At 37.0% G+C, this 12,089-nt stretch overlaps 2 protein-coding genes across 3 annotated transcripts in view; one reads left to right on the top strand and one right to left on the bottom strand.

The window, feature by feature from the left end:
- GPR137C (G protein-coupled receptor 137C) overlaps positions 1–11,226 on the top strand; it is a 67,882-nt gene extending 56,656 nt beyond the window's left edge. Inside the window, exons 4-7 of one of the 2 annotated variants that reach the window (XM_066278022.1) lie at positions 3,764–3,913; positions 5,804–5,929; positions 6,104–6,222; positions 7,058–11,226. In XM_066278022.1, the coding sequence (XP_066134119.1) occupies positions 3,764–3,913; positions 5,804–5,929; positions 6,104–6,222; positions 7,058–7,235 (573 nt within the window). In that variant the 3' untranslated portion in view covers positions 7,236–11,226. The remainder of the gene's footprint in view (positions 1–3,763; positions 3,914–5,803; positions 5,930–6,103; positions 6,223–7,057) is intronic. The other variant, XM_066278023.1, reaches the window with a different exon arrangement.
- GNPNAT1 (glucosamine-phosphate N-acetyltransferase 1) overlaps positions 1–12,089 on the bottom strand; it is a 211,468-nt gene that overhangs the window by 33,508 nt on the left and 165,871 nt on the right. The gene's annotated exons all lie outside the window — the stretch shown is intronic.

Below are 12,089 nucleotides of genomic sequence, written 5' to 3'. Positions count from 1 at the left end.
ACATTATGCTGTGTGAATAAAACCTACCAAAGATTTCATATTCTATGATTCCATTTATATGAAGTTCTTTTTTTTGTCATTTAATTTTTTATTTTTTTTTAGGTGAGAGGAGGGGAGATAGAAAGACTCCCTCATGTAGCTGACTGGGATTCCGCTCTTCCCATCCCTAACCCCATCTGGGTCTAATGCTAAAGTACCGAGCTATGTTTAGTGTCCGAGGCTGACACACTCGGACCAAAGGAGCTATCCTCAGCACCCAGGGCCATGCTCAAACCAATGGAGCCACTGACTGCAGGAGGAGAAAAGGGAGAGAAGGGGGAGAGGGAGGGAAGAGAAGCAGAGGGTTGCTTCTCTGGTGTTCCCTGTTCGGGGATCAAACCCAAGACGTCCATATGCCAGGCTAATACTCTATCCACTGAGCCACCAGCCAGGGCCTATATGAAGTTCTAGAGTAGGCAGAACTACATTGTGGTTAAAACAAAAGCAGGAGAGTATTTGTGTCTGGGGTTTGGGGGAAGAGGTGTGAGGGAACTTGCTGGGATAATTTTCCAATAATCTCTGTTTTGGTAGAGATTGGGGTTACCCAAGTGTACACCTTAGTCAAAATTCAAATGGTCAGTTGAGGTTTCTATCTTCATTTTAAAAACACCTGTAAAAAACATTGAACTCTAGTTTATGATACACCTACTGAAGTGTTAATAATATGCACACTGGAGTGAGGTGTAACTCTTCTTGTCAAGGTGGGAATTTTTTTTTTGAACAGTATATAAATGTCAGAGATGGGAGAAGGGAGAATTATTCCTTGAGGCTTGTTCCTAAGTAGAATTGTTACAACTGTTCATTTAGAAAGATTTACTTTTAACTTTTGACATTTTTCATGTTTACTTTTTGTTTTGTAGTTATGTAATTTTCAGGAAGAATCTTATTTTACTCATTGTTTTCTAAATCAATGAGCTTCATTCATTTTATGTTTATGTAATTTGGCTGCAATTTTGTTGTATTAATTGCTTTGGTGTTACTAGTTCTTTGCTTTTTTGCTCTTTTTATAAAATTTTTATAGTATTAACAAGTATAAACAGAGTCTCTCCATATGATAATATGTCTTTTTAGCAGGTCTATAATTTTATTTCTTAAAACAGTATCTATATAAACTTACTTGTGGTTATTTTAAAGGATAGTAATACTTAGAATATTCTAACTTTTCTTGTTACCTAACTTTTCTTTAATAATGTAGTACTTTTTAAATTATATAGTTCTGGATCAGTTTTAGATTAGCTATTTTGTTAACATTTTTTTGACTCACAAAAATAAAAATGCACATCATAAAAAATGTAGCCTTGATTTTTAAAAAATTTAATATTGTTGGGCTTTTATTTCTTTTGACACCTACTTTTTGTTATGGTCATGGATTAGCTCAGAGAAGGTACTCTGTTACTATCCCAACATCTTTTAAGATATCTTTCATCTTTTTCTTTTTTTTTTTTTCTTTTTTTTTCATTTTTCCGAAGCTGGAAACGGGGAGACAGTCAGACAGACTCCCGCATGCGCCCGCCCGGGATCCACCCGGCATGCCCACCAGGGGGCAACGTTCTGCCCATCTGGGGTGTCGCTCTGTTGCATCCAGAGCCATTCTAGCGCCTGAGGCAGAGGCCACAGAGCCATCCCCAGTGCCCAGGCCATCCTTGCTCCAATGGAGCCTTGGCTGCGGGAGGGAAAGAGAGAGACAGAGAGGAAGGAGGGGGAGGGGTGGTAAAGCAGATGGACGCTTCTCCTGTGTGCCCTGACCAGGAATTGAACCCGGGACTCCTGCACGCCAGGCCAACGCTTTACCGCTGAGCCAACTGGCCAGGGCCGATATCTTTCATCTTTTAATTCTCTTTCTTATATACCTCTAAAATGTAACGTTCTTATAAGGAAGTAATTTATAATAAGGTTCTCAATCCTACCAAACCCAGAACCCAGTGCACCTTTCTCATCGCAAACATTTTTAATAACCTGTTTCTATCTTGAAATTAATACATTGTTTAACCTGCCTACACTCCTAACTTCAAAAATTCAATGGAGTTACTCTAATTCTAATATATAGAAAGGGGAAATAAAAGTAATTAATAAATATTTCAATATGTGAATCTTGGGGCATAACCTAGTAGTCCGGTGCTTGTATCTACACACAGAAACTGCGAATGGGACTGCCACAAATGCAGACAGTTACAGGTGTGTTGCATTGGTGCCTTACATACCACAAGCAGTATTGCTGCAGTTTCATGATTTTCTGAAATATTGGATCATTCTTGACAAAGTTCTGAACAAAAGACAAATTTCTGTCAATTTACATGTTATATATGTTTCTGGAAATGTTGGCATCTACTTAAATTTTGCAAACATAAACTTTGTTTATAACAGAATTGGGTTTTGGCTCAGATCATTGTAAACAGGTTTTTCATCTTCATGACTACGCAGGACATTGGAAAGTATGGAATCATGTCAGAGAAGAATTCTCTAATATGGAGAACTTCCCTGCAAATTTGCAAGTCATCTAGCACCCCTGGCCCTTGGGTGCTAAATGCCATCATTGCCCCATAATTGTTGTGACAACCAAAATACAAACTTCCAAAACACCATATTAGGTGATTTTTTGCGATGGATCTCTTGGGCAGTTGTGTCACTTCTTGGAATAATGTTCTTTTTATATGTATATGTGACAGACAGAGACAGAGAGAGGGACAGACAGGAAGGGAGAGAAATGAGAAGCATCAATTCTTCGTTGCAGCACCTTAGTTGTTTATTGATTGCTTTCTCATATGTGCCTTCCGGGGGGGGGGGCTACAGCAGACCGCGTGACCCCTTGCTCAAGCCAGTGACCTTGAGCCCAAGCTGGTGAACCTAGCTCAAACCAGCCGAGCCCGCGCTCAAGCTGATGACCTCGGGGCCTCAAACTTGGGTCCGCCGCGTCCCAGTCCGACACTATATCCACTGCGCTGCCACCTGGTCAGGCTGGAATAATGTTCTTAATGCATAAAATTATTAAGAGTACAAAATAAACCAACTGTATTGAAATACAAACCCCAGGTTAAGATCTCTGCAAATGTTGATACCACACCCCTCTCCAATATACACACCCCAGTTGAGAACAACTAAGTTATAAGGGCTTTCTGTATTTGGGGAATCACTGAAAAGCCTTAGTTTTATGGATTTGAAAGTGCATTTGGTGTATTATGTCTTCAACTTACCTGTGGTTATTTTAAAGGGTAGTAATATTTAGAATATTCTAACTTTTGGTATCAATAGGGAATTGACATCAACTAATAGAATATAAGAATGAAGCAAATAGCATAGGAGCTGTATTTTTATTCTAATTTTGTATCTTATTGAAAATAAAGTGTATCAAATGGACTAATGCTTCTATTTTCCCATTCTTTTTTCATTATGACTAAACTACCTGATTAATATCAATCATAGCTCAGATCTTTTGCCAACTAACTTATTGATACATTACTTAAGGGAGTGAGGTAACTGTGGTAGAACAAATCTTCCTCCACAAACCATTGGGCAAGTTAGCAAAGAACTTTATTTGTATTAAAAGGGTAGCTTAAACACAAGTGGTTCTAAGAATAAGAATTATAAAGCAAAATTTATTTCAACAAGTGCTCACTCAGTGGTTCTAGGAGTGCATTGCAAGAGCTGACTATACTATTTTGGTGGATGAATAGCTTATCATGACAAATGTGCAGAGTATCGTGATGATGATTTTTATTTCTTTTAGGGTATGTCTCTGTGCCAGACTGTTGTCGTAGGTTCTGTAGTCATTCTTCTCTACTCTTCAAGAGCATGTTATAATTTGGTGGTGATCACCATATCTCAGGATACATTAGAAAGTCCATTTAATTATGGCTGGGATAATCTTTCAGATAAGGTAAGTACCTACTATGTACTGTCAATCTAACAATATGATAATGAAGTTAGCCTTAACTAGGAGAATATTTTGTGTTTGACTTACAAACGCTTTTATGGACTCTAACTAGTATCAATAATCTTACTTAAAAGACTATGTTTAAAAATCCTCATTTACATGTGGCACTAGAAATTATTCTTCAGAGAGAACTTCTCCCAAAAGAGTATTTTCCTTTATTTTTGTAAATAATACTAATAGTGTTATAATCTACTGGTCATAAACCTATTTCACTCATTTTAAAAAGGATATTTAAATATCTCTAGATAAATTGATTGTCATTAGCTAGTGAATATGGTATGTCTTTAATTTGTTACCCAAGAACTACATATAACCTAAATATTTTGTTCATTTTTATTCTTTTATTTTTTTCTTTTGTTTTTTGTATTTTTCTGAAATGAGAAGCAGGGAAGCAGAGATACAGACTCCTGCATGCACCCGGCCGGGATCCACCTGACATGCTCACCAGGGGGCCATGCTCTGCTCATCTGGGCTATTGTTCTGTTGCAACCAGAGCCATTCTAGCACCTGAGGTAGAGGCCATGGAGCCATCCTCAGCACCTGGGCCAACTTGCTCCAATGGAGTCTTGGCTGCGGGAGAGGAAGAGAGAAATAGAGAGAAAGGAAAGGGGGGAAGGGGGGAGAAGCAGATGGGCACTTCTCCTGTGTGCCCTAGCTAGAAATCAAACCCAGGATTTCCACATGCCAGGCTGATGCTCTACCGCCGAGCCAACCGGCCAGGGTTATTCTGCTCATTTTTAGATGTTTAACTAATGACTTCTATGAAAATTGGCATTGTCAGTCTTGATAATGGAAGAGCATTCATAGTTCCTTGGTTGTCCAGGTGTTTGCTATAGTAATTCCCAGTACTCTAGATATGCATATTTAACCTCCCAGCATTCTTACTTCCCTTCCTAAAAGTCCATTTTGACATACTATATATTTCTTTTTTTTGAGAGAGAGAGAGAGGGAAGGAAGGGGGGGGTAAGGAGAGAGATGAAAAGCATCAACTCATAGTTGCTTCACTTTAGTTGTTTTTTATTGATTGCTTCTCATATTTGCCTTAGCTGAGGAGCTTATCCAGTGACCTTGGACTCACACTGGTGACCTTGGACTCAAACCAGCAATCTTGGGCTTCAGGCCAGCGACCTTAGGATCATGTTGATGATCCTGCACTCAGGCTGGCGACCCTGTGCTCAAGCAGGTGACCCCATGCTCTAGTTGGCAAACCTTTGCTCAAGCCCAAAAGCTGACGCTCTAGCGCACAACGTTGGGTTTTCAAACCAGGGGCCTCAGCGTCCTGGGTTGATGCTCTATCAACTGTGCCGCCACCAGTCAGGCTGTCCTATCTTTATATTAATTTAACTTTGTTAATTGAATTTAAGGAATTCTGGAATCCCCTTATAGCAGAATTTGTTACCTTTCTACAGAGAAGAAATTTTCACATGTAACAGATTTTCTTCATTCCTTTTCCTACTTCTCTCTCCCTATATCTAATAGAGTAGAAACAAATTCAATATGGAATTTAGGCCCAAAAGCATATTTTAAAGTTAGAAAAGAGCTGAGCCACTTCCATGTTACATTTTCTAAGATGTAACTCAGGGAAAGTGCTGTTTGCCTGTGGAGCAGCTAGAACTGGTAGTCTATTTTATAACCCTCATTCAACTATAAGGACTAAGAGTGAGATCATTCCATATTATCCATAAGAAACCACAAACTGTGAAAAATTAATTTATAGTTTTATGTGCTTGTAATTGATATGTTCTAACTTACCCTACCTGAATCAAGTTAATTGTGGAAGGTGACTATCCATAAAACAGACTTCGAAATTGCTCTGCCATTCTCTGTTTACAGGCTCACGTACAAGACGTAAGTGGAGAAGATTATATAGTGTTTGGAATGGTCCTCTTTCTGTGGGAACACGTGCCAGCATGGTCAGTGGTACTGTTTTTCCGAGCACAGAGATTAAACCAGAATTTGGTAAGATATACTATTCCTTAATGCCTATTCTTCTTACTTTTTAAAAATAATGGAACATTTATATTGATTTTCTATTTTTGGAAAAGTTTAAGACTAAAAAGCATTATGGATCCCAGCCTCCCATCTTAGTTTAAAAGTAAATCTTCATGTGCTATCTAATACTTTTTTCCACAGGCACCTGCAGGCATGATAAATAGCCACAGTTATAGTTCCAGAGCTTACTTTTTTGACAATCCAAGACGATACGATAGTGATGATGACCTGCCGAGACTGGGAAGTTCAAGGGAAGGAAGGTAGATGTACTGAATTAAAATGGAAATAAGTTAAAAATGTGAAAAGGTGATTTGGTGATATATATCAATAAATAAAATCATTTAATATTAAAGCTTAGAGCAGTAGATATTAGCCCATGGTGGGACCTATGCTCTAAAGAACTATCACTAGACTCTAAGCCTTTGGGGGTAAAATGGTACCAGTTCATTTCAGTCAGGATCCCTTGTTGGTTCAAAGCTGGTGAGTATTAGCAGGGAAGAAATACTGTTATAGTGATTACATATTTCCTTATCTATAGTGCTATTCAAAATTCACAGAGAAACCCTAGATAAAACTCTTGGGAACCTTAGATGCCATGGGAAATCTTTTTTGTGACCTCCTTATTCCAAAATCATTGCAAATCCACACCGTTAGCTATGTATCGGGATGCTCTTAGCTTGACAGCATCTTATGTAATCCTCACTTCATCTGGGCAAGTTACTTAACCCACTTTCAGCCTGCTTTTTATCTGTAAAGTAGAAATAATAATAGAACTCATAGGACTGTTAGGAAGATTGTGTGTATATACATAATTCTATCTTTATATACCAAATGTCTTAGAATGAATGGAGTCTAGTATATAATATGCTCTATTATTATTATCTGAAAATCAAGGTTTAGCTCCTAGTGGTATTTATTCATTCTTTTGTAATATATAAAATGAAGGATATTAGATAAAATTCATTAAATTTTGTAGAAAGTCATTGTTATTTCAATATATTTGATACTAACTATTATAAAATTCATTGAAAACTAAAAATGCCAATGTGACATTATATACTGATCATAGTCCTATGGCTTTCTTTTTTGTTGCAGTTTATCAAATTCACAAGGGTTGGGCTGGTATGGCACCATGACAGGGTGTGGCAGCAACAATTATACAGTCTCTCCCCACCTGAATGGACCTATGACAGATACTGCTCCTTTGCTATTTACTTGTAGTAGTTTAGATTTGAACAATCACCATAGTTTATATGTAACACCACAAAACTGACAGCATTACCAGGTTGTACTTCTTCAATTGTTTTTCATGAATGTGTATATTCAACGTGTTTAAATGCCATCTACATAAACCTTCCATTATCTTTTGCAACTGAAAACAACGCCTGGAAATGTGGCTGTGTTCAGCAGAGGACATGGCTATTACTTTGACCTCTTCATAGTAAAATGAAGTTAAATGGAACATTTGGAGTGAGAAAAAAGAGAGATTAGATCTTAAGGCACTTGATGGCCTCCGAACATCTTGACTTTGGAACATCAAATGCATATTTGCACTTTTATCTTTGTTCTGAAGAGTTCACTGCAGTCCCCAAAGTCATACTCCAGTGTTCACCCTGGGATATTATATTGTACACCAAATGAGGAGGTGATTTTCCTATTAAAATCAAAGCCTGTATTTGTAGTGGTGTACTCTATATGGAATTCTTACCCAATAAAATTTTTACAGTGTGAAAAGTGCACAGAATTAAGGCATAAAAATGTATTATTCTTTTTTTAAATAGTACTAAAAAATACGTTATTGAAGATAGTTCTTTTAAGCATGATCATAAAATACCAACTGAAATTATTCAATAATTTTTTTTAAATGATAGTAGTAAACCTTTACAGTGATGACCAGCAGTGTTCTTTGGAAAGCCACAGTTATTTCTTCAAGAAGAAAGTATGCCAGTGGAAATTATGTGGCTACTTTGAGTAGAATTGGTCAAGTGATTATTTTGTATGATTAAGGTATATGTAGTAGTTTAAGCATGATTTCAAGAAAGCAATAGCGGTTGCATAGGGAGATTTTGGTAGAAACTTCTTGGGACTAAACAAGTTTACAGATGCATTTAATTATTCATAAAATATACAATTTTAAGTTAAAACACGAATACATTTTCAAAAACCTTTGATTTAGCTGAAACAGGATATAGCTGATTTATATATACTTAAAAAGCAGGATTGTCCTCAGGTAAATTAAGTCATCATATATAATTGCAGTGAACTCACGTGCAATACTTTGTAAGAAGACGTAAGTCCTCCTTTATTTTTCACATTTTTATATCTTATACATGGGCAAAGCCAAATTAAATTGAATTTAAATTAATTCCAGCACTAGATAAATAAGCAAACTGATATGAAGGTACTAACTAGGTAAGTATAAAACCAGTGATTAACAATGGGTTATATTCAAACTGCCTTGAGTGTCCTATCCCAAATCTAAAAACAGATATGGTAAGCCAAGGTATTAGAGAATTTTAAATGCACTTTCTACCAGTGTCTGTATTGAAAGAAGGAGATGCTGAATACCTCAAGATGCCAAGGGAACAGGCAAGACTGGGAAGTTGTCACAACATACTTAAAGTCACCTAACATTATACAAGTGTCTGCTGATCCATTTCTTCAGAACTGGAACTAATACAGCTGTCCTTTTCTGTCTCCTACTTTGATTAGAAAGTTGTTTTATTTCTACTCTTGCTTGAAATACGATTCAACTTTTTAATAATTGATGCAGTATTCACAAAAGTATAACAGCAGTTGAAACCCCAAGGAATGAAATTTTTAATGCTTTTGATCTTTTGGGAGGCTGGTACACAGCCAAAGAAATTTCTTCTTTTTATCATACATAATGACTTTAAAATCAATCAGAGGCACTAACCTAAGTTATCTTACTTTAGGTTTATATGTTCTTATTGTAACCCAATCATTTAAAAATGTATAGTGCAGAAGTTAACGTTGGTATTTGCATGACAACATATTATGCACCAAAGTGAGTATATTTTTATTACAATTAGATTTTTTTTCAGAATGCCAACTATTTTCCTAATAATGTTAGGTATCTAATTATCTAGAGCTATCTTAAAAGATCTGTGTTGTCTTGTTAATCCTTGGGGTTCAAATAATTTTTTTTCTAGTAATGTTTCCCTAGGTAATGTTTCTATTTGGCCAGATAAGCAAAGATTACTTTTTTAAAAATATATTTCAGATAAAATAACTTGGTTCCTTCCACTGCATTAGGTGATTCTTCCAAATTTGAGATTAATAAATTTATTCTTATCACCAACTAGGGTACCTGAATTCTTGCATTTGTCTCTCAAACACATATCAAACACACATGATGTATTCATCACCAAAGACAAAGAAAGAGAAGCTTCTGACCCAATTTTTGCTTGAAAATTCCAAAGCACTAGAAGCACTTTAAGTTTGGTCTTGAAAGAAGGAGTTGTTTTTAAAATCAAAGGGCTACCGATTCCCTGTTCATCCTGCACTGAAGCACATGACAACAATTCAAACCTTCCTTTTTAGTTCATTAATCAGAACAGTGCATTTCATTGCTTACATGTGTAATTCTACAGTGATTAGCAGTAATTGTTTTTATCATTTCAGTTGGGTGGCAATTAATTTTGAAACTCTTAACCACTCATTATAGCTGGTTGTAGTTTTATGAAAGATGTAATTTATAGCTAGTGGCTTTTTTATGCATAGATGTCTTTTTTCATTGTTTAACAGTGTTTCTCAGCTATATAATCAGTTTTGGACTGGTTGTAAAAGTATAGCTGTGGCCAATGAATGTATTTATTTGTTGTTTCACTAAATTGTAACAAAACACTCCTGTTAAAATAAAAGTGTTTGTGCTTTTATTGGAGGTCTGGTTTTCTTCATCTCTGTTAATGAACTATGCTGAAAAAGTGTCTATTATTTATTAAAGGATGAGAACCCTAGTGCTACCAGAGAAAAGAGAAAATAGGAATTGCAAATGACAGTCTGCAGTTAGTAAGCTTATAATTACACTTGGCCATCCTGTGCCGTAGTACTTACTATATACACTAACTTGATAGGAACTGTCATACACTTTACTTTAAAATACCAATACAATATTAGATAGGTTTATTCAAACAGGAAGCTAAGAAAAATCCTTGTATAAAATAATTTATAACACCTCTCTCCTTTCCTTAGAATCTTAAATAGGAATACATTTATCTAGCCCATAATCTTGAGCTGTTCTTTGATTATTCAAGAAATTTCTCAATGATGTTACCTTTTCCCCTGAAAGCAGAGGTCTTACTATTTTTTCCATAATAGACCCCTTTCATAACCTGCCAAAACCACACCAAATTTTGAATACAATTTCAGGAGATTTATTGACCCCCTCAAGTCCACAAATCTTTGGGAGTCTGCTCACTTGTTGTAAAGAAGATCTGGTGTGAAAGTGACCTCTAATAGAATGAAATTGTCATTTTAAAAGCCATTTATTTAACATTAATTGTTCATATGCCAAAAACTGTGCTATGGAGATGCAAAAATGGATCAAGTTTCTTTTCCTGCCCTTAAGGAGCTCACATTCTAGTAAAGGAGGCTTTAAAAACAAAAATACAGTACAATAGGTGATACAAGAGAGGTAGGTTGTAATTACAGTGGTAACACAAAAAAAGGAAGTTAGTTATGGTCCTCCTTGGATGCAACAAGAGATTTCACAGAGGTGATGCTTTATGCTGGGCCTGCAGGAATACACAGAAGTTTCCTGGGTGGGGAAGGACAGCTAGGACACTCAATGCAAAAAGAAAAGCATGCACCAAGTTGTGAGGGACTAACCATGTGTATTGGAAGAACTGTAAGTCCATTTTATCAGAACATGGTGGGTGGGGAAGGTGAGTGTGGGAGACACATCAGGGAACCTTGTTAGAGTGCTTCTAGAAATCCATTCTTCTAGCATTGTGAAACAAAAAAAGAGATGACAGGCTGGGGATAAGGAGACAGGTTAGTGCAGGCATGGCCAACATACGGCCTGCAGGCCGGATGCGTAATGAGTTTATGCGACCCGCGATTAAATTTTTAATATTCTCTGCTACTTTAAAATCTCAGCTACTCAGAAGCAGAAGTGTCTTTGATTACTGGAAATCAAGATATTTAAGAAGATAGTGATAAGCGGAAAAGAATTCTGCGTGTGACTAATCTAGGGTTAACTCCCAATAATTGGTTGAATGGATTCACAATACTTATTTATTTTTTAAAAATATTCCATTATAGGCCCTGGCTGGTTGGCTCAGCGGTAGAGCGTCGGCCTGGCTTGCGGGGGGCCCGGGTTCGATTCCCGGCCAGGGCACATAGGAGAAGCACCCATTTGCTTCTCCACCCCTCCCCCTCTCCTTCCTCTCTGTCTCTCTCTTCCCCTCCTGCAGCCGAGGCTCCATTGGAGTAAAGATGGCCCGGGCGCTGGGGATGGCTCCTTGGCCTCTGCCCCAGGTGCTAGAGTGGCTCTGGTCATGGCAGAGCGACGCCCCAGAGGGGCAGAGCATCGCCCCCTGGTGGGCAGAGCGTCGCCCCCTGGTGGGCGTGCCGGGTGGATCCCGGTCGGGCGCATGCGGGAGTCTGTCTGACTGTCTCTCCCCATTTCCAGCTTTAGAAAAATACAAAAAAAAAAAAAAATTCCATTATAAAGATTTACAACTTTTGTACTCGTCTGTACTCAATATGAACTGTTTGACGCTTAGCGGCGATGTGAAACCCACATTCTTTTAGGAGGAGTTTGCCAGTGCGCACCCAAGGTCAAATAATTCGTTATTTTTGTGGTCAAGTGTGCTGAATCAAGTGGCATTGTAGCATAGACAATAGCTGCAGTTGATAACTGAAAATGTGTCCAGGCTGTTTGTAAAACGAAATAATTGTTTTACTTGTGATATAACTCCTTCAAGCTCATTTTATTAATTAAATATTGTTTTGATTGATTGTGATATAGTTTGAATATTTATATGGTATATAATTACATTTTTATTAAAATATATTTTTATTAAAATAATGTATATTAAAATTTTTTTCACTCACATTTATTCATAAACAAATTACATAATAAAATTTTGTTTACTTAAAC

This window comes from Saccopteryx bilineata, chromosome 4 (genome assembly GCF_036850765.1).
Source record: "Saccopteryx bilineata isolate mSacBil1 chromosome 4, mSacBil1_pri_phased_curated, whole genome shotgun sequence".
NCBI classification, from domain to species: domain Eukaryota; kingdom Metazoa; phylum Chordata; class Mammalia; order Chiroptera; family Emballonuridae; genus Saccopteryx; species Saccopteryx bilineata.
The sequence above is the reverse complement of the archived record's forward strand: the minus strand, read 5'-3'. Positions and strand labels throughout refer to the sequence as shown.